This window comes from Aythya marila, assembly GCF_965140915.1.
Source record: "Aythya marila genome assembly, chromosome: 8".
NCBI classification, from domain to species: Eukaryota; Metazoa; Chordata; class Aves; order Anseriformes; family Anatidae; genus Aythya; species Aythya marila.
The window spans coordinates 28,332,475-28,354,599 of record NC_139049.1 but is presented as its reverse complement, the minus strand read 5'-3'; the positions used below and the strand labels follow the sequence as shown (position 1 = coordinate 28,354,599).

The following is a 22,125-nucleotide window of genomic DNA, read 5'->3' as shown; positions in this document are numbered from 1 at the left end:
AGTGAAAGCAAAACAAACCAAAATGGTAAAGTCAGACACGGGCTATAACTTCACTGAGCACTTGCTTATCCCAACAGCTCTAACTGGATGCTGAGTGCAGTCTTACATTGCAGTAGGTGTTCTTCACCTTTCAGCTTGAAGCTCAGCTGCTGAACCTACGAAGGTTTTCATTGTAGCAGTCCTTATTTAAGAGTAAATGATATTACCCCAGAACATAATGTATGTCATTTGAAGTGTTTTTAGGTGTTTTAGGAAAGCAGGTATTTTAGGAGAGCAGTATACAAGGTCAGTCAAAATCTTACCTATTTCTAATTGATTTTCTTTTCTGTACTGAAATGCTCTCATTTGATGGTTAATCCTGATTGCTCTCTCAGTTTATGGTTCTTGTTGAGACTGTGTGATCAAAGACGCTTTAACACAAGGTCTCAGATCTCCACTGCAAACAGGAAGCCCTCTGTTTGCTTCTGTGTGACTTTCATCTCATTTCTGTACTCACTGAAACCAGGGGCACCACTGCAAGGTCAGGCTTGGGTGCGTGTTCAAGTGTTCACCTGGTGTTACGGATACGTACTGCTTTGCAGAACCAAGCTCGTAAATGAGGGGCTGTGTGCTACCTCCCTCTAAAATATGGCTTGGTTTCTGGTGTGCCAGTAACTTCTGTTGGGGGTACTGGAGCTGAAATAATTTCTCACTGTGTGCTGTTGCACAGTGCTTTGAAACCCAGGCTGTGTTGTTGATTCGTACTGTGATTCTGCAGAAATTTGGATTGAGTGCAGATACACAAAAGATGTACAAAAAAAATGAGGGTGAATGCATGGTTTCAGTCTGAGAAGCTAATATGTGAAGAGTTCAAATCTTCGATATGGATAAAATTCAGATTAGTTCGCTTAACGGTTCACCTGGCCCTAATGATACCTAAATTTAGAACTTGCAAGCATCACTGGCCTGTAATCAGAATATGTTTTACCCTGCATAAAGTAGAATTACGTTAGTCAATTCGTGTTAGCCAAGTCTGAGTTCTGTGTCTGGTTGGATTTAGTTGCACTCTGCTGATGACAGAGCTCTGTTTGGCTTTCTGTTTGACCTGGATGTGTGCACCTTCCTCAGTCCTGCCAATCTTACAGTGCTCAATGTGCTCCCGTTACTGAAAACCCAAGATCCATAGACCTTTATTAGATTACAGAGTGTATTTCTTGTACCTGTAATATTTACCTTTGGGCATTAGGATTTTTCTTCCTGGGAAATAAACCGGTACAGGATTTTGTGTGAGCTTTACTCTAACCTCACTGAAAACTCCTGAAAGAAGAAATGTGAGGGACAAGAAGACATCCAGGTATATCTTCATGGGAAAGTCTTTAAAGGAAAAAAAAATATAGTGAACATATCTGTCTCTCTTTTTTTTTTTTTTTTTTCCCCAGTTAAGGAGTATATTCCTTGTAAGTAATTACATGGAAGCCTTTTAATAAAAAGAAGATCCCACCCATGCTTTGGCCGAATAAATGTGCTTTCTATAGCAGTCTGTCCCTTCTCTCTGTATTAATTCCAGAGGACTGCTCTAAACTGACATAAAGCTTTTTCATCGTGGACTCGATTTTGTTGGTATGCAAAGAGGGAGGGTAAGCCCAGCATCCTGCCTTTCATCCTCCTGGATGAGGATTAAGCCTGATCACAGCTGCAGAATAATGCAGATCCTAGCTGCTGGGCTGGAGGGGCAGGGGCGGGCGGCACGGAGCGAGGGAGGCAGCCTGCCTCTGCCCTCGGAGACACTGTGCTTAGCACAGGAGACACAAGAAGCACGTTCTCACAAATCGTTTTCCTTGACCTAGTGGATCTCCTTGCATTCCAGTTTATGCTCGCTGTCTGCCAGAAGCCTTCTGTGACGTGGCATGTGCCCTCCCTTACTGCAGGATACAGCACAGCAGTGTCTTTGCTAGATGAGAGCACTTCTTATTAAATAAAGGCACAGGTTTGCTGTTGCCCCCATCTTCCTTTTTTTTTTTAAATAGTTAATTTTCATGCTTTTTTTTTTTTCCTTGTATTGAAAGGAATGCATTGAGTTTACCAGTAAGAAAAGCGCGCATGGTTTTTGCACTGCCTGCTGCTTTTCTTGATGATGCATTAGGCAATGGATTCCGAAATGCTGCTGGCTTTCCCAAAAGCTTGCAGATTTTCACCAGTGATTTTTACTGTGTCTCTGTAGATAGCCCATAAATGCCTTGCAGGTCAACAGTTTTTGAAATGGATAAAAGTGTGCTAATTCCTTCAAGGTAAATCAGAGGGATTATGACATCTTGGAAGAAGAAACTGCCAGACGGCTCATGAGCAATACAGCTCGGACTGACCCAGTAGCATCTCTAAAGCTTCCGATAAAATTGCCTGAGGAGTCTGCCAAGAAGCCAGATGCTGCTGCTGGAAAAATACCTTCTGTAGCTTGGCATTTGTCCTGTAATTGCTTCCAAGAGAGAATAAACTGTAGCATGACAGTGGAAGGTGAATGGTTCCTCATTGCATGCTACTTGGGTGATTTTTAAAGATGTTTAGAAAATACGGGTGGTTTTGTGGTGTGTTACCACTCAAGGAGGTGTAGTTTACTTGTCTAGCTGCTTAACAGTTCCCCATCCAGAATAACCAAGAACATCTTTTTATTTGTATTTTTTTTTCCTGACACTGTAGCCTGTCAGTGGCTTGATTTTTATTTATTTATTTATTTTTCCTTCCAAGTAATTCCTTTGGCAGAGTCCCTAACCTGAGCACTTAGCCTCTGGTCCCTTGAGTGCCTGATGGGGTCCCCAGAGGTTTCCAGCTGTATGGGTAGGGCAGAGCGGAGGCTGATGTGTCCCCCCATACAGAATTAGGGCACAGAAATCAACAGGCCCCCCTACTTCCAAGGGTTACATTGCTGGCTGTGGGCTTCATTTTTTTTGTTTTTCCCTTGGTATATTTTCCAGCAGTGGGAAATGCTGTATGTTATTATTTAGAAACACAGCTGAACATTGCCCTTGAACAGAAAATGCTTAGAGCCTGACTTCCTATGGGGCTGCTTCTTCACTTGTTATTTTGGTTAACATTCCTGCTGACACAAGGGAGGTGTTTGGGGAGCTGTATGCAAGGTACTCGGATACGAGGCGCTGCGAGCACCAACATGATAAGAGCAGAAAACTGAATTCAAGGAAGTTATTTGAAATGTCTCTGGTAAAATCTAGCAGCCGTCCTCAAACACTTCTGTTTGGAATCGTTCAGAAGGCCTGACGTCCTCCTCACCTGGCAGAGGAATCATCTTCATGAGTGATGTTGCAGGTTTGAATACTTGAGGGTTTACATGCAATTGTCAAAAGTATTTCTGTAACTAAAACTCGCTTACTGATATTTTACAGTGCAAATTCATGCTTACAGTCCCAGGAAGCTTTTTGCTTTTCCCCTCTTCTCTTGGCTAGTCGGTGAACTTCAAACCCAGTGACCAGACCTCTACTGGTGTAATTAATAAATCAAAAACCCATTCACAGCAAGGTGAAGCCAGTTGATTAGTTTCCCTAATACTTAACTGTCAGGGAACAGGGGCTGGGTGTTGAAAAATGGCAGTGACTAAAGTTGCTAGCATAGGGGATTTCGTTGTTGACATGAAGAAGGTTTGTTTTCCTTTGCTGTAATGTTAGGAAGCGTTCAGAAACCAAAGGGCAGGCTGTGTAGGTGAACTGATGGGACTGAGAAAACCTGAAAGGAACCTGAAAAAGCTGGTGCAAATCCACCTGCATTTAGAAGGCTGGCATAATGCATTGCTTCAGATTTCACAGGATAGCTTGAGTTGGATCTTGTGGAGGTGTTGGGCTGTATTTTGTTTAAAATCAATGGGAAGGTGAGTCCCAGTTCAGTCTGGCCTGCAATACTAAGAAATTGATATTAAAATAAAAGGCTGAATTGAGACAGTCCCATAAAGGACAGGGGATGAGTAAGTTGCCTTCAACTTACTGTACCCCTTCAAAACCTGCTGAGCTGTCCAGGGTATGAGACGTTCAGTTCCGTAACTTTTTCTTCAGTTGGAAGGCACAGATTCTGCTTGTGAGGGATTTGCATTGAAATACAAAACGTGTCTCTGACATTGCTGTTACCTTCTCCCTGGTGATGCTCCCGACTGCATACTTCCCCTTTTCCTTCAGCGTGATGATTGCACCACTGTGCTTTAGTAATCATTTAACAGCTCTAATTACAGAAGACTGCGATCCCAACTGTGTACTTTGTCCTTTTTCCCTTCTTAGTCTTCCCTCTGTTTCTTTGCTGTCGAGAGGATCACAAAAGCGCCGTTCTGCTTCGGAAAAATAAACTCCCAAGACCCAGCTTTGGTAACGTACAGATCTGCATTATCCTGTTGCTTTGGAGTTAGAGGCAGTGTGTTTTAGAGCTATAGGGGCCGGTTGGTCTGATGTTGTTTACATCAGTCTCGCCGGCATAACTTCACTGCCCCTAGTGCAGATACACCGGCGTAAAATTGGGGTAACTCCAACTCCATTAAAATCAACGGAGTTACACCAATAGAAGTCAGATGTAAGGCAACTGATCTTGTGCTGGTGTGGCTTTATTGACTCGAAGGGAGGCACTTTTGTGCTCGTGGGGGTTGGACGGCACCAGGCTGTGCTGGTAGCACTCGGGACTTTTATTTCTTGGTTGCTCTTACCCAATGTCAGCAGAAAGTCGTGTTCTTGTCTGCTTCGGGGCCAGCACCATGGTGATCTGGGGGGTGAAGAGTCTTGGCAATTCCCCTGGGAAAAGCATTTGCGTGCGTCATTGTCGCTGGGAGCTCAGTTAATCTCTGCAACCCAAGCAACTTGCCCTGCTACCAGGTAACATCCCAGCCCCGCGGAGATCTTAGGTAAAAAAAAACCCTGCGAGAGCCTGCCAGCAGCATTGTGAGAGGAGTCGTACACCTCGGAGCAGGGAAGTACATGTACAGGAACAACGTGTGCTGTGCTCATCCCCCAGCAGACAGGTTTTCTGCTGCTCGCTCTCGGCTCCCAGGGCTGGAGTTACGCTCCTTGCTTTCCAGGCAAAGGAGGAGGAGCCCGGGTGCCGCTGCCTGATCGCACGGCGCGGGGTGGGACAGGGGCACGCAGTGATTTCAGGGTCTGCAGTGCTGGGGGTCTGCACCATGGTCATATGAATTCTTTCAAAAAGACAAATTTCACGTTCAAAGCACTGAAAGAAAGAGTACAGACGTTTTTCCATTGGTCATCCAGCCATTGGCTCAAATCTAGATGCTTTTTCTTTCTTAAAAGTACCTGAATATCTTTCCTCAAAGAAACTGTAAGCTGCCACCACGTCGTTTTTCAGGAATGCCAAGTGGCATACACCTTGAGAGTGTGTTTCACACGTTCCTTTACAGCAAAGTCTGTGTCTTCAGCTTCACATTCTTTTTCAAGAACGCTATCCTCTCTAATATAAAATAGAAACTGTAATATTCAATAGAAGTCTCAGTAATTTTTCATTAAAAATGGTGATGAAGTCAGTTCATGCCTGTGAAAAATGCCTTTTTAATCCAGTCAGCGTTTTCTGTGAGAAGAGGGAATTCCCAGCACTTCTGGTGAATAATTGGCGAGGTGGAGTGCCGCAGTCGCCACTACATGGAGTGATTTCCAGGAGGAATTTCGGTAATTATTCCCCCTGTCATTGGAATACTAATAAATATCCTACTTCGGAAATATTTTATAGGTCAGTTTTTGGGCGAGTTGCTCTTCTGGTGGTAAAATAGCCATAGTGGTGCTGTTTGCCCATCTGAGGAATGGGGTAACATGCCTGAAAGATGCCCTGGAGATGGAGCAATGAGGCAGACTGTGAACCACAATGAACTTACTAAAATGGGGTACTGCCCTTAGCTGTATGAAGGTGTTTTCGAAAACAGGCTTCATGTTTCCAGGAGATAAGAGAAGTATTTATAACTGCAGCTAAACCAATAGCAGCCGTATGCAAAGGACAGTTAATTATTGTTATGGTGGTTGAAGAATGAAGGGGGGGTGGTTGTGAAGTATTGTTCTGGTATCTTTCCACAGGCATATAGCATGGACAGCGTAATAACACACATTAATTTTCCATATATTATGACTGAACACATTGTTACAGACTTTGCTTTGATGAAGTACATACAGAGCCATCTCCCCTCGTTGGCTTTTCTTTTCCTCCTCCTTTTCTCCTCTGTGTCAGTCTCTTCAGCTCCCTGTTTTGCCTCATCGTCCTCGTTTGTATGGGTCTCACTTAAGAAGTCTTGTTGACTGAAGGATTTCGGTGGGTTTTGGACCAGTCTCTTGGGTTGCAGTTTTGAATCATTGTGGTGCCCCCCGTGAAAGGTTGAGGCTTTGACACCGAGTGGCTTCCTACAGGACAGTCACCAGCCTTGGCCATGAGGGGAAGCTCTCCGTGTTCGGTGTCTGTAGTCCGAGGCTAAGTTTATGATCAATACCTATCTCTCTGGGAGCTGTCCTTCACGCTTCAAATGCCCTCAGTTTTCCAGGATCACGGCACTTTCTAAATAATTCTGTTACTTATATTTTGCCCTTTTGGTGCTTCAGGCTTTGCTTAACACCAAATCTGCGCGGGGCTGTTCCCTGATGGCTGGTTGTGCTGGATGCTTTGGAGGAAAGAACTCCAAGGCCTCAGGGGTATAAAAGCAAGAGCTGAGGAAGTACGAGGGGGTTTGATTTTTGTCATGGTGTGGGAGGTGCCATCCTCCTGTGGAGAACCTCCAAATCCCACTTAGGGGCTGTGGAGAACTTAAACATCTCGGGAATGCCGGGGCTTAGTTACAAATCCTTCCTGTGGCTGCTTTTCCTTTACATAAGCAGATGGAAACCGGTTGTAGGGGAGGGGACTTCTTAAGTTTTGAAGCCCTAGAGGAAATTAATAAATTCAAGTATTTTGAAGCCAGAGGGGAAGCATTATGATCGTCTTGTCTGACCTCCATACCTCGGGCCAGGGGAAGTTGCCTGATGACGCCTTCATGGGCTCGCTCAGGCGTGCTTGAAGAGCCAAATGATCTGACAAATTGTTGGAAATGTCGGTGTACAAATGAGTGGGGGAGGCAGCCATAGCACATGATGGATTTCATTGTGCATGGCAAGGTACAACTTGTGCTAATCCCGACTGCAAAGCGAATTTCCCAAACTGCTTCCTCACGAAGGCGTTGGGTCTTACGCTGGTGTAGGAGTAACACAGAGTGCAGGCTTACGGCTTCTCGTGGAATTAAAAGCCAGTTAATTCCAAAATGCGCTGATTGTGTTCCTGCCGTATCCACTTAATAAGGGAACAGAAAATGTCAGTATTTTGTTAAAACGAAGAGCTCTGAATCCTCTTTAGGAAAAGCTGAGGCACGCACACAGCATTGCAGTGGCGGGAGCAGTAACGAGGCGCACAGGAAGATCATTAGGAGCGGGTACGTGTAAGAGCAGAGATTTTTATTTTCTTTTTAAACGCAGCTAACAAAATTCTGTCTTTGGAGCAGGGAGGAGAAACGTGGCAGAGCTGATCAAAGATAATAGCATCTCATTGATAAAACACATGCCGCGGTACTCGCTGCAGTTGGAAGCCCGTAGTATTTAACAACGGTGACCTAGATTGGAGGAGACAATAAAAGCTGTTGCGGTGAGGAGCAGATTGACTGCCGTTCTCATCTGGGTAATAAACAACTGAAATATGGACAGTGTATGGAAGTTTACTAACGTGGCTTACATAAAGACCTATGCTTTCGGAGGAACTGTCACTGTAGCAAATTCAGTTTGAACTGTAGCTTGATCTGACAGATGTTTATGTGCTCCTATTACAAAGATCCCTATTACTTTATTCAAGAATCTATGAGCCTGCGAGAGAATGACCTGATTAGGTTTTAAAGTAAATCAATATGTGAACCTGTCCGAAAATAGACATGCATTTATTTTTAAAAATATTACTCAGTGGGATCGCCTCGAGGGAATATAGCCTTGCTATCTCATTTAAAGCTCTCCAGAAGTCATACATTGTTATTTTAAAATATTCAGTGCCATTCAGATGCTACTATTTCAGCTATCCTGTTGGAAGAAGCTGACAACAGGAGATGAAATTCTTGATGCTTTGTACCAAACACAGTTTTTTAAGACACTAAAACTTGCCTAACTCTTGACCCTGTGGCTATTTTATATTTATTTTTTTTGCTGTTGTTTTGGTTTTATTATAAATGGACCTATTATATATATATGTATATATATATATACATATTTTTTTTAAAGTAGTTCCTGCTGGTGCTTCTTGCAAAGTTATTCAGTTACCCTTTGGGTAAAAATAAATCCAAGTTCTAGAAAAATAAACCGTCAATCCAGCTGTGACTTGAGAGATGCTCAAAGTAAGTGCCATTGAGCTGTAAAGACTGATGCATCCCCACTGTGCTGTAAAACCAAATATTAAATTGGGTTGCGTGCAGGGGGAGGGGATGGGGATGTGGCCTTGTGGGGGACATCTGTTCTCTGCTGTGCTTTCTCTCCCTGTTTGCTGGGGGGATTTCAAGCGTAAGTTAAGAGCAGCTCTGGCGATGGGATGGTTTCCTTTCAGCACAGCAAGGGCATTCATCTCTGCTGGGTCCCTGCAAGGGTGTCCCACCACCCTGGTGGAGGAGACAGGGCACGCTGCACCTCCCATGGCTGTGGGTCTGGACTTCACTGCCTGTAATCTGTTGATTTTAGGGTCATTGCCTTCCTCTCTTTCTCTCGTTGATCAACCTCCACTTGCTTTTTCCTCTTCTATTGTTTTCTTAACTAATAAGAACGTTAATTGAAGAGCTTTTAGTTTATTCAAGCATTCCAAGAAGGTGTATTTAGCAGGCACTACAGCTTTGGTTTGTAAGTTGATTTTTTTTTCCTCCCTTCCTTCCTTTTTGCTGTGCTGTACTTATTCAGGCTCTGTGGAGGAGGAACGGGGAATTTTGTATTTCAGAATCAGTTCAGCAGATTTTGAAAAGCTATCTTTGAATATTCTATAATACGCATACAGATTTGAAGAGCTTATTAAAGAAAACCCCGACACACTTCAGCAATATTAAATCACTTCAGATAGCACATGGCAGTGTAATGTTACTGAAGCATTTCAAAATGTGAAAAGAGCCTGGATTTGAAAGTACTAGTGGCTTCGCAGCCCTTGCTGCGGAAAGTGATTTAAACAGTCCAAATTATTTCAATTTTGGAAGCATAATACTTTCTTAAATTACAGAGAAATGTCATTAGCAAATGTATTTAACTGTAGTTAATCTCTGGCCAGCTAATCAGCTGATATGCTGGGTTAATTTCTTTATTAAATGCTTATTTAATAACTGGGCACCTGTTCAGACAGCCCAGATGGACTTCCCAGTAATTGCACTAATAACTGAGAACTTTCTCAGAGAAGGAAAGGACAAGAAGGTGATGCATGCAGCGAGGGAGCAGTGTGAGAAGGGGCTTCAGAGCAGTGGGGTCCTGCCCTGACCGGGCTGGCCGGAGCAGGCAGCTCACCCTTCAGAGCTGTAAGACTTGGAGTAGTAGTTTGTTCTTTGTTTATTCAGCACTTACTGTTTGCCTTTACAGTGCCTACATCCCCTAGCATTACAGCCTGCCTCCTTCCTGCTTCCCCAGCACACTTCTGCAATTACTGCTGCGGCCTTGCAGCCAGCACGTTTGTGCATCTGGCCAAGAAATAAATACAGGTTATATAAAGCTGTAACTTGCACCCTAAACCTTACCATCTCTCCCCTCGTAAGCAGTCCCATCACATTTGAATCTCGTGAAAACGGCAAAGTTTAATTAAATTTTTTTGAGGATGCATATTTGCACATATATTTGCAGGAAAAAATGTTGGATGGGTGCTAAGAATGACAGCTTTGTTACACAGAGGCAGATCCTTTTCTGCCTGGAACATGCACGTTATCATAAGCAAGAGAAGTGGCGAAGTATCATGTTCTCAGTATGGGTAACGAATACATTTTTCATTTGTCTTTGTTCAAGTAATAGAATGAAAACAGTTGAAAGAGCGTTTGAGGAGCAAAGATCTGAATTTAAGGTTTTTATGTTTTTACCTTGTTGCATATAAGAACTGCATCCTTGCGGAGTGTTTTGCTGTTCGTGACATTGCCAGCTACTTCCCAGCTTGTAATCCTTGGCCTCCAGCTGCTGGTTCAGAAGTACAGGTCTTCTGTGCGCCTCGTGTGGCATATCTAGTCCTTGGAGACATCTCAGATATGCCAAAACATCTCCAATGGGAGTGGATGCGTGTGTTTCATCAAATACAGTTGCAGGCAATAGAATCAGGGCTTCTCTGTCTGTAGACAGCGAATTTCATAGGTTTCTTCCCCAGTAACACCCCTCCCCACCCCACCATGTTTTAAACTCATAAAATGACTTACTTTTTGTTTGTTTCTTTCACAGCATACAAAAGGAGCGAATGAGATGAACTGTTTGGGTTATAGAATCTGAAAGGCTAAATTATTTTCTTGGCGAGACGTTCTAAATGAGCCTGACCGAGATACTGGATCTGTGTGAAGAGGACTAAGGATATAGGATGTCAACTGAGACAGAACTTCAAGTGGCTGTTAAAACCAGCACAAAGAAAGACTCCAAAAAGAAAGGTAGTGACTAATTTCTCTGTATTATTACACATTTTCTACTCTAATCAGCTCTTATATCAACCACCTTTTATGCTTCTGTGATTCTTCTGTTGTCTATGTACTCAATGAAAGTAAAATTTGTTAAGTCTAGTGGAAGTCTTTCCTAGTCAGGGAACATGGGATTTGATTCTCTGACACGATACATTATTTAGATGTATTTTAAATGTAAGAGGGAACTTCTGTATTTCCCTTCAATAATTTTTACTTTGTTGCAGTTGTTTCAAAATGAAAACACACTTTAAAAATTACTTTTAGCAAAAGACAGCTGTTTTCTCTGATGATAAATATTTTCTTCTAAAGGCTTTGTTTCTGTTTCATTTTGGAACTTACCGGAGCTTAAATGCACTTTCTGTTGCTGAAGATTGAATCTTGCTGACATTTTGTGAAGCTACAGAGAGCTCTTTAACTGTCTGTAGGGAGATTAACTGTAATCTAGTAAAGGAAATAGAAACAAGGAGGAGGAAAATCCAGAGAAATAAGGAGAAGCTCTGAATAAATGCATGGCTAGATGATTTCAGATTTATAATTACAAGTTTGCATCAGATTGTAGCGCAGTTCTTCGGGCAGATAAGCATGAGAAATGTAATTCTGTGAGCTGGTGCTTCTTGAGTAGGAGTTCTGTTAGATTTTGGTAGGGATGGTTTTTTCTTACATTTCTGTGGATGTTTTTTATTGCTTGTGTTTTCAAATGCCATTGAACTTGGAAACCAAAACCTTGAACTCTTGTGGTAATTTATGTTGTTCATTGTAGCTGTCTGTGGTATTTTAAACCTACAGAGATAATGAAGTTGAGATTGAAGCTGAATTTAATATATATTACTCAAACTAAAAGGAAAAGTAGTAAAACAGCAAAAAGAACCCTTAAAAGCCCTTTAGACCCTCGTGTGAGCCTTTCAATTCATCATTATGTTTCTTTTTGCTCATACATAATTTAACCATTTCCTTCTGAGGATTTTGCATGTTTTTCTAGATGAGGATTTTGCTTGCTTTCGCTCATATTTATGTGTGTGTTGCAAATGGTACTCTGTGTGTATTGCAAATCATACTTTGCTAGGTACCTGATAATAACCTGTTCATCTTCTGGGTAGACATACCTTTTACTGTGGTCATTCTGCCAACCTGCTAATTAAGTCATTGTGATTGCTATAGCTTTTGTATCAGAGATCTTCCCATTAGGTTTTTGTAAAAGCCACAGCAATTAAACATTTTAAGCACATATTTGGGAGGATGGTTTAGTGTCCTTATTGCTGCTCTAGGCCTAAACTCACAAGGAAGAAATGGTTCATTTGAGATAAAAAGGAGGCTGTGCCAAAATAGGGGAACTTTGATGTAAATGGGAATGTGATCTGAGAGAGATGCTCATCAAGGCAAGTAAAGAAAGTAAAGCTGGATATACGAGCAGCATTTTGGGGCAGGCAGGCAAACTCAAAAATTTCAGTTCTTTGCAATACAGATAACATCTTTTTGATGTCTGTCTTCTGTGTTTATTTCTTCTGCTGGAGGGTGATACTTCTGAAAACGGCAAACAACTGTTTTTAGAAACTTGCTATTTGTTAATAAAATATTCAATATACGTCTTCTAAAAACACCGTCATAAATCATAATAACTGAATGCTGCTCTGCACAAAATCTGATTCTAGCCCCCAAATGGAAATTCTGAGAATTACCTTCACTGCTGAGAAAAAGTATAAAATATGTCCTGTGGCAGCGATCAGAGCTCCGTGCAGCACGTAGAAGCAGCCGAGGAACTGGAAGGGACAGTGTGCAGCAGCAGCACATCTCCAGAATTAATCGTGTTCTGTATTGTGCGTGCATGTCCGATCTCATCCAGCCATCCGAAAGCCTCGTGGTACGGTGATTGCTTTAGACAGACAAGGTATACAGTTCAGACAGTGTTTGTTATTCAAATCCCATGTAGTGAAAAGTCAAAAGAAACTCGGTGTGCTCATTTACTCATGGCTGGATTGTATATATTTGTGTATATTTCAACAAATGAGCCTTCCTCTGTATAGTAGGGGTGATGGACATGTGGAAAAGCATGAAGCTTTTTTCCAAGTTCATTAACAGCAAGCACTGGCAGGTAGCAAGTACAAACATGAAGTTTCTAATGTTTCTAATCAATGAGTTTGATTATTCAATGGAACTGAGTATTCCCAAGAAATTAGCCCTTGCTTTATAAAGAGAAATTTCAGCTCTCATGTATTTCCAGTGAGTCAGGTTTCGTACCTCTGCAAGAACCATACAACCACGTCCATACAGCAGTGGGGAGGGAAGTTTGATAGTAGCTTCCTAACAGGGTGACTGTCCTGCAGATCTGTCCCATGCTGAAGATCTGGGGTGACCGAAAGGGAATAAGGCTTGCTGTAGAGTTAGAGCCTGTGACAGCATCCTCCTGGATCACAGCAGAGTATAGCATCAGTTAAATCTGTAAATCTCTGTACAGCTGTATGAGGATATATTAAGGTACTGTTTCTTACTTGAAGTGTTGAGATAATACAAAGCCTAATTCCTAGGATTTGTTAGGTATGTGAGTATCAAACATGATAAAATGTTAGATAAATGTAAACTGCTATTGCTACTGTAAGTACAATGGGCAAAAAGGAAATGGTTATTCAGGTGTGTGATCAGTGCATTTGTGATGTAGTGCCTATCAAGAGGTAAAGGCACTGTAATACCATTAATCAAACAATTTTATAGTCTGGACAGCTTAAAGGAAAAGTCTGGAAGGAGTTGTGTGATATTTAGTGGTGGCAGAAGCACCATCCTGCTGCTGGGGTGGGCTAACTCCTGGCAGCAGAGTGGGGTGTGCCTGAACCATTCTTCTATGGTTGCTTATAATGGCCTTTAGGTGGTATCACATTGATTGCTGCAGCAGTGGAGAATGGGCCAGATCATATTTGTGCTGTGTATGGCCACTTAAAAGAAGAAAAAAGTTACAGCATGTGCCCTTCACTATTTCCTCTTTCCAGAAAACGAAAATGGTGTTTGGTCTGCTGGCTTCTTCAGTAGCTGCAGGTTAGATACAAGTAAACTTCCTCATGCAAGCTCTTAATGAATTCAACTTTTGGTGTAATAATTATTTGGTGTTCATTGAGAATTTGTGACTTGCAGCACTCAGATGTATCGCTTTATGTGGTGGTGGGAAACACAGACACGTACCCTGCCTATCTAAGAACAAAGGCTTTTGGTGACAGGGACGTGGTTGGATTGCTGCTGCAGGTGGAGCACATGACATTAACGCTCCTGTGCAGTCACAGATTTTATAGGATCTTACTTTTAGAACAATTATCCCTTTCTGTAGTCATATGTAAAGCAATTCTCTTACAAGAGATTATTTAAAACATTTCTCATTAGGCACAACGTTTTTACAGCCACCGGCTTTACAGTCCTTCGTGTAGCTTTGGTCTCTCTCTGTTATCACCAGAGCTGGTTGGTAAGACAATGTTGTTATGAGAGTTACTGGAAGGATTATCACTAAAGTTAGAACAAAAACCTATATATGAAATCCTCTCACCTGTTTAAGTAAAATCAGGGCTGCAAAACTCTAATGTGTACTGTAGGTAAGTTCAATACTCACACGATAACATCAAATTGTAATTTCCAGTGTTAATGCTATCACCATGCATAATCTCAAAAATAGGCTGCTAAAAGCCCAGTGCTAATTTGGCCTTTTATTCAGCCAATATTGATCTGATGGGTAAATACTGCAGAGTTGGATGGGATCTTCTGGAAAAGGGACCTGGTCATGCTCCAGGGACACGGCAGGAATTTGAACTGACTTGAAGAGGTGAGCCAAGCTGCTGCTTTCCTTCTGAATTGCTGCTTTGTACTCCTTGTACTGTCACGGTGCTCAACAACTGAGGAGCCGTGTTTCCCTGTGACCTCCACAGCCCTCCTTTCTACACCTCACACCACCTTATGAGCTTACAGCTCAGTAGCTGTTACTAGAGGAGCCTATATTTCTGCAGCCCCGACCTCCAGCACTAATCTTTGTGCCACTCTTGTCTGATACCTCCCAGCAAATCCGTGTTGTTACTCCTGTTTGTGAGAACTTGCTCGAAGTCTAAAAGTTGTCCTGAAGAGTTACCATGCTGGTTTGTACAATGAAATGACACAAAATTCTCAGGAGCTCTATTCTAGGACTTTCTTATTGATTTTTTTTTTTGTGTGATTTTGCCAACAATCATGGGTTCTTTAAGAACAGTGTAAAGAATTAATTACAAATAGACTTTACAGTAATTACAAATAGCACTGTTAAAGGCTGGTTGTTTTCCACTTGTTTATGTCGTCTGGTTCATTTAGAGGTGAATAAATATTACATGTTTGTAGCATTTAAGATAGGAAATCGGAAGTTTTTATTAGCCAGAGCTGTTAGAAACATAAACCGTTATTGCCTTTTAGTACGTGAGGGGGGGAAAGGCACTTTATAAACATGTATGGATTAATGAATCAAATTGAAAACAGATTTCCCTAAGCCTATTGGAATTAAAATTGATTTAGAAACCTCCTTGGGGGAAATGAGCTGCATTGGTGGTGGATCCACACTGATCCACCTTGGAAAATCCCCTCTTTTAAAATCTAACAAGAAACCTGAAATGAAAGGTTTGTAAAGAAGCGAGCCAGGCTATCAAATTTGAATGCAGATCTGCTTCTGCTTGTGGGAAGCCAGGAAGCTTTTCTAGGGATTTGATTTCTTCCTCTTGCACTTAAATTCTGTAATTATTCTATTTGAGGCTTAGGGTTTATTTATTTATTTGTGAAATCAACTCTTGTCAATCCCCTACGTGGAGGCTGTATCTGTAGTAAGACTTGATTCAGTTTCCAAAATGGCAGGGACTTCCGAAAACAGAAGCAAGACACGGAAAATAACTCAGGCGTCTTGACAATCATCCTAACAATCTTTGATGCTAAGGATCCCCGTGGGCAAAATTCCCATTATTTAATAGGTTTCCACTGCAGTGCATGGAAAGCACGTGGCGTCCGGCAACAGATTTTGCAGCAGGCATGAAGACAAGTTGGGGATTGCCTTAACCAGCCCATAAAACGTGAAAGCTAGAGGGGCTGTGAGGCACTGCAGCTCTGCCAGAGCTAGGTGCCTTCTTCCAGGCAGGACTTGGGCACCTTTGATTTAACTGAAGGAAAAGGCAAGTTCCGCAGCTGTGCTTCAGGAGGGAAAGAGCGAGTGGACTTCGCTCAGGGCACTTCCCAAAGCCAGGTAGGGAATCCTGCTTGCCCCAGGAGGAACAGAGGATGCTGCCTGCCAGTGCTTGGTGCAGGCAGATGTGAGTTTGGTCCTCTTGGGACCAGGATTGCAAAGAGCATAAGCGTCCTACTTTGTGTGTGCCCACTAATTAAAAGGAGCGCCGTGGCTCCAGGACCACTCACGTGTGTCAGATTGGGCCGCTGGCAGATCACATCTATTTCCTGGGCCTTTTAAAAACTAATGAGGGTCTGGAGCCCGTCTAACCATCTAAAGGAAGCCCTTTATATTCCCAGAAGCTAAACTGTAGTCACGCTAAGATCAAACAGGAGGCTTCTAGTTCGTTGAGGAGCCTCTGGGGATAAGCAGCCCTTAAACAAGGTTATGTTTTGTCGTCATCAGTTTTGATCACAGGTGTCTAATGCAACCCAAGTCCTGCTTTGGGTTTCTTAGACCCCATTTGAATCTTATCTTCAGCCTAATCACTGCTGAATTTGAGAGGGGGGTGAATGTTTCTGGTTGACGTGAAAGTTAGGATTTTGCTGATGCATAGAAATCTTTTGCAGGTTCATCTCCAGGTTAGAACTTCAGCTTAAATGAGTAAGTGTTGAACAAGGACAGTTGATTTTTTTCCCGCCATATTACAATCAGCTAGCAACAATTAAAGCACCATCACTGTAAGGAGGTATTCCAAGTTGTCAGATTTGTTTCAGGTTCATTTGTGTTTCTGATTACCTAGCTAAGATTCGTGGAATCCAGCAGAATTCACATTTGATGTAAAGAATAATGCAAGAGGAGCTCAGTCAGGGGCTTGTTTCATTGACAGGGAGTGGATTTGCTTTGTTTCCTTGCAGTAGCTATATGAGTTCTTCAATAATTTATAGATCAAGTAACAGCAACATTAATTGATATACTAATTGAGTCCACATGCCTGCCTTTAACAAATCTCTTTTGTGAAGTGGTTACTGACAATATTAATTGCACATCTTTTGAGTCTTGTTATAAGTTATGAATTCATTCTCAAGTTGAAAGAGGGTGGGAAAATCATTAATTTTGACATTGTGTAGTTGTAATTAACAAGAGTTATCCAATAACCTATCATAAATTAGAGAGCTCATGAATTATATTTTAAATACTGCGTTCAACCAAAGGGGGTCCGTGGTTGTGTTAATTGAAACGTTCTTAGAGGGAGATGGATGTTGTCTCTTGCTGCAGTTAAAATGTTTACTGTTGTTTTTAATTGAGAGACAGGTCTGCCTAAATGGAGGTTGGAGATCTGTTACTCTGCTGTTCCTCAGCGGAGGAATCAATAATCTGTGGAGTGCAAGAATAACATTTCCTGAGAGCTCCCGTTCCGTTATCATTTCTCAATATTTTAACAGTCGTCAAAGCATTTCAGTTGAAACCAGCAATTAGGAGCTTAGCGCAACGCGTGTTCTGCAGAGGATTTGACTCATGAAACAGTCATTAAACATAGGTAGGTGTTCCTGTGCTCCAGGGCTGCCTGTACGGTAGGAAATCTGCTGCTGGCAGTGAGCATCACCCACAAATCCTGTTCGGTGCTGTACATCGCTCCTGGCTTCGTCCTCTGCACCATTAGGGTATGTCCGACGTGTGGTTGAAATGCAGCAGGAGTGAGGGGCTGGGGCTGGTCAGGGGGTAGCACTTCTGCATTTGCAGTCACTGAAGAGGCTCCAAGAGAAGTTTGTGTGAGGACCTCTGTGAATGAGAAGTGTTATTTGGAGAGTTCAGGGAGGAAAATTATACCGTGGTGAATGCAACGGAGGAGGAATGACTTGATTCACCCAGATTAGTATCTAAAATGCCTCAAGAGGTTTGGATTAGTAAAAGTTTTCTAATACTGTTCACACAGAAGTGCTCTACAGGGACACCTCTGTTAATGATGATAATGCTTTTTATATAATTCTTCGTGCAAAAATATTTGCCTAATAAATACCAGTGAATGACATTTCTGTCAGTGCATTGCATTACATGTATTTCAACATTTCTGCTTTTCTCAAAGACTGTGCCTTTTCCATTGTTGGTACGGGAAGTTCTGCAAGCAAGAATAAAATAAGTCAAAGTGCCCCTCTGTAAAATACAGGTTAGAGACTCAGGTATCTGCTGTGTTGCTAACTGGCTCCATTTCACAGAAGGGAAATCAAAGACAAGTAAATCTGGGAAATTTGCTTGACCCCAGCAATCATGGAAGCATTGTAGAGCTTCCAAGTTTTCTCTGAAATAAATAAGCATTAGTATTGTGTCACAGAAACCTTAGCTGAAAAATCATTGCCCTTGATCTTTCATGTCACAGGATTTTTGAATGCTGGTCACTCACTCTTAAGAAAAGCTCACCTGCAGAATTGCCAGCCTTTTGATATGGACTGTGGCTGCATTTGCAGGCCCTTCGTTTATTCTGTATGGCATATTCTTGTTCTCAGACCTTAAAAGGGAGCACACAGTGGATTTGGCCAACAGACCCAGGCTCCCAATGATAAATAAGTCAGGCCCAGAAATTCTCTGTGCTCCTCAGGAGTAAAGGAAAGATGTGCCTATGATTCTGGTAGACAATGCACTTTAGCTATATAATCAATAGTCACATCATTGGCCATCCGGAGTAAACTTAATATGATATGGAAAGTGTTTGTGTTGTCCAAAGACAGGTGGATAAATGTGCTCAACTGCACCATTCTTCTTCAAAATGGATTTTTATTACAGATAAGTGTTTTCAGAAATAATTACACATAATTTGTATTGTTTCTAACTAATCATTGTTAAATAAAACAGCTAGCACTAGCATAAAAACAGGAAAAAAGGCATTTCTTTGCTTTCACAGTTGTTTGGTTTTGCAGATAAGATCATGTCACTTAGTTGAACTTTGTGTTTGTGTGAGTCTTGGGTATGAAAACAAAGCTGAATAAAAATCAAAATATTTTTTTATTTTTTAGCATAGGCCAATTTATAGTTAAATCATTGGTAGGTGTATTACATGCAGTTAACTGGTATTTTAAATTAATGGTAGTAGTACAATTGTTTCAATGTGTATGTTAGTGCTTGTCTCAGATGATGGGATTTTAATTGAGCAGATACAGTGTGAAAAAGAGTCAAGGTCCCCTGCAATGTAAGCAGTGTAAAAATCCTTCTAGAAATTAGCAACCAAAGCTGAAGGTGAGTGAATGCTTTTGGTTTTGCAGCAAAGGAGAAATTGGGGTGCTTTTTGGTAGCTTTCCTCCTTTGCCAGGAGTATCCGCTAAATGACCTGGGTAGAATCCTGGAGTCCTGCTTGACACCGGTTTTGCATACAAAAGAAGATGTCTGCTTTACTTACTAACTGTACAGGGACAGTATTTTTAAAAACTACAGCATGGCAGTGTTAACAGTCAACCCAGGAGAAAACTACAACACCAGGAGGAACAGCTTTATCTGGAGCCAACTTGTTTTTAATACCTGCCCCCATTTTAACTCCTAGCAAGTGCTGAGCAGCTAATCTGTGATCTATAATTGCCTCTGATTCTTTCAGTTTAGTTGGAGAAGAAGCTGTATAATGAAAAGGATGATTCAAGGAGTGAAATGAAATTAAGCGCAAGTCTTCTGAGGTTAGATGTTAATTTCATTTTTAAATATAAAATTGCCATCAAAGTAATAGGAGCGTAATGCTCAAACATCACAATAATGTGGACCAGCATGCTGCTAATTAGGTAGAAGGCAAAAACATCAGTAGAGTTTACTGAATTAATCCTTTTTCTTATACTTCATGTAGCTGGTATGAATTGTACACTGAGCTCAAATGTACAGAATCACATCAAGTGAATTAAATACATCGGGGAAACTGGATGCATGCTGTATTTGGGCACACCTTCCGTGTAATGTTGGCATGGTTGTGTGTACGTGTTTAATATTTACTACATTGGCTGGCGTAAGGATGTTTATGGATTGCGGTCTTCTCTGTAGTGCACAGACTCTGAAATGTCTCTTTAAATATACTGTGCTATCAGCACTTCTCCGCGGGACTGCATGTGGAAGAACACAGCCTCCGCTGTAGTGAGCGTGTCAAAGAGATGGCAATTCTACAGAGACGCCGGGAGATCAAAATGAAAGCTACCTACAGAGTTCTTTATCTGTCTCACCTATTTTCCTTCTCTCTGCTAGACTGTAACTAAAGCAATATGTTATACCTATGCCTCTGTATTTAATTGCATTAAAGAAATGCTGGGGCTGTGAGGTTAAGCACTGAAATTCTAAGGAAGCACAGACTCAAAGTTGCCTGGGTAAGCCTAATTTAACATCCCTTCAGGATAGACATTTTCATACAATTTTTAATGAGCTGATCTGGTATTGCTATTTCCTGGAGACCTTTGCCCTGTTCAGTGAATGGAAGGCCAGTGGTCAGGGGATGTGCTCCATTTGCTGCCTCTGCGCTCCACAGTCAAGGTGTAGCTGCATGCTTTGTTGTCAGGATCCTCCAACCTGAGCACATGGATCTGGATGAGAGCACCAGAAGATCTAAATTCTTTACATGTTAAAAATATTCTTTTCTTACATATTGCTTTGTTAAAAAAATAAAAACTGTAGGTGATTACTTTTGGATTTTTTTTTCAACAAAATGAGCAGATCTGTTAACCGAGGAGCTTTTCATAGGTAGTATTTTCAACTAAGACTTCATTAAGGAATTTGCCCGGATCCAAGTAACGTTTCTGAAAAGAAGCTTTGTCTCAGAGTAGCTGGGATTGCTTCCAATTCACAGGGGTGGGAGAAGAGCTTGATCCTGAGGCAGGATTTCTGGGGGAAGTCTCATCGTGCAGGTGATTTCCATAGGCCGCTTTGACATGTATGCATCTTGTTGTTTTCTTCCTCTTTTATTCCTTAGTTTACTTTTGCAACACCTTTTTCTTTTTGGAGAATATCAGAATGTGCATTAATCTGAATATTTAAAATGTGGATATTTATTTATTTATTTATTTATTAGCCTGGCTTGGCTGGAAGAAGGGAACAGTAAGTGTAAAATGAATAGGCCGAAAAAATGGGAATGGGTGCAGAGCTTCAGAGGGATGCAGTCAGAGCAGCGTTCAGGAGGGGTTATTTTGGCAGCACTTTCTGAACAAATAAGAGATGATCAGGCATAAGTGATGAGAAGAGAAGGGACTGAGGTCCCAGCAGCTGTGAGGAAGTTACGATAGGGATGTTTAATGTTGCCACAGGGATGGGTAGAAAGGGAGGAACAGTCTTTAGTGATATTAAGAAGTTTTATTAGGAATTATGTAGCACTGTTTTCGATGTTAAAAAGGTCTGTATTTTGTAGCTCATCCATATGTGCACACCTTACTGTGGTCCAGGATAATGCAGGTTTATCTTCCTCTTTAGGTCAAACTCTTCCCTACTAGGCAAGTACAGGCAGTCCCACCAGCTGCTGGGCTACTTGCTGGAGTGAAGCAAACAGAAATTTGGTGTTCAGAAACAGCTTGAAAGGAGATCTAACGGCCTGAAAGCCTGTTTAATGCTAATGTATAGGTTCATATATATGTTTTAATGTAGGGATATAACAGCAAGGTCAACAACAAGGATTTGGGGGGTGGGTGAGGTTGGGGATCTTCTGAAAGCAGTGAACCTTCATTCTGTTTAAAAACATGTTTGATGTTAGATTTATTTCATTAGTCATTCATTTTAAATTATCTCGTAACCATTTTCAGGGACATGGTCATTTCAGCAAACAAAGATAAAGCAAATATATATCCATACATTTGAAAAGCTAGTAAACTCTCTAAAATAAATCCTTAATTCAGTAATTCCTCATATTCTATTCAATGCATAAATGCTAACATAGTGAAAAGATTATGAAGATCATAAAGGGAGGTGTGTGGATGTGTTTTTTTCCTTTTTTTTGTGGTGGAACCAATCAAATGTGGGGCTGAATGTCCTTAGAGCAACTGGTTACAGGATTTTTATTGGGTGACGTTACCTTGTGCTTATATGAAATATTTTATGCATTAGTATTGAACCCTCCAGTTCTTAAGATGAAAGGTAATGTTTTTAAAAAGATTTCGAGGAAAGATTTTCATCCTTTTTGTAATGAAGCAATCAATGCAAATTTAAGGATGCACACAGACTTACATAAACACATTATCCTACAAAAAAGTATTTGGGATTTTCTGTTGCGTGATGATCATCTGTTAAGATAGGTGAATATAAAGATGTCACTGCTAGCAAGTAACCTGACTTGGTGAGTCTTTCTTACTGGTGGCCAGTTTTGTAGTGTGGCTTTTGCCATGGAGGAACTTTGAAACTT

General features: G+C 41.5%; 1 protein-coding gene across 6 annotated transcripts in view; it reads left to right on the top strand.

Moving 5' to 3' along the window:
* Nucleotides 1-22,125, top strand: part of DAB1 (DAB adaptor protein 1) — a 144,494-nt gene that overhangs the window by 29,085 nt on the left and 93,284 nt on the right. For all 6 annotated transcript variants that reach the window (XM_082766425.1, XM_082766429.1, XM_082766424.1 and 3 more), the window contains exon 3: nucleotides 10,404-10,603. In XM_082766425.1, coding sequence (XP_082622551.1) covers nucleotides 10,537-10,603 — 67 coding nt within the window. In that variant the 5' untranslated portion in view covers nucleotides 10,404-10,536. The remainder of the gene's footprint in view (nucleotides 1-10,403; nucleotides 10,604-22,125) is intronic.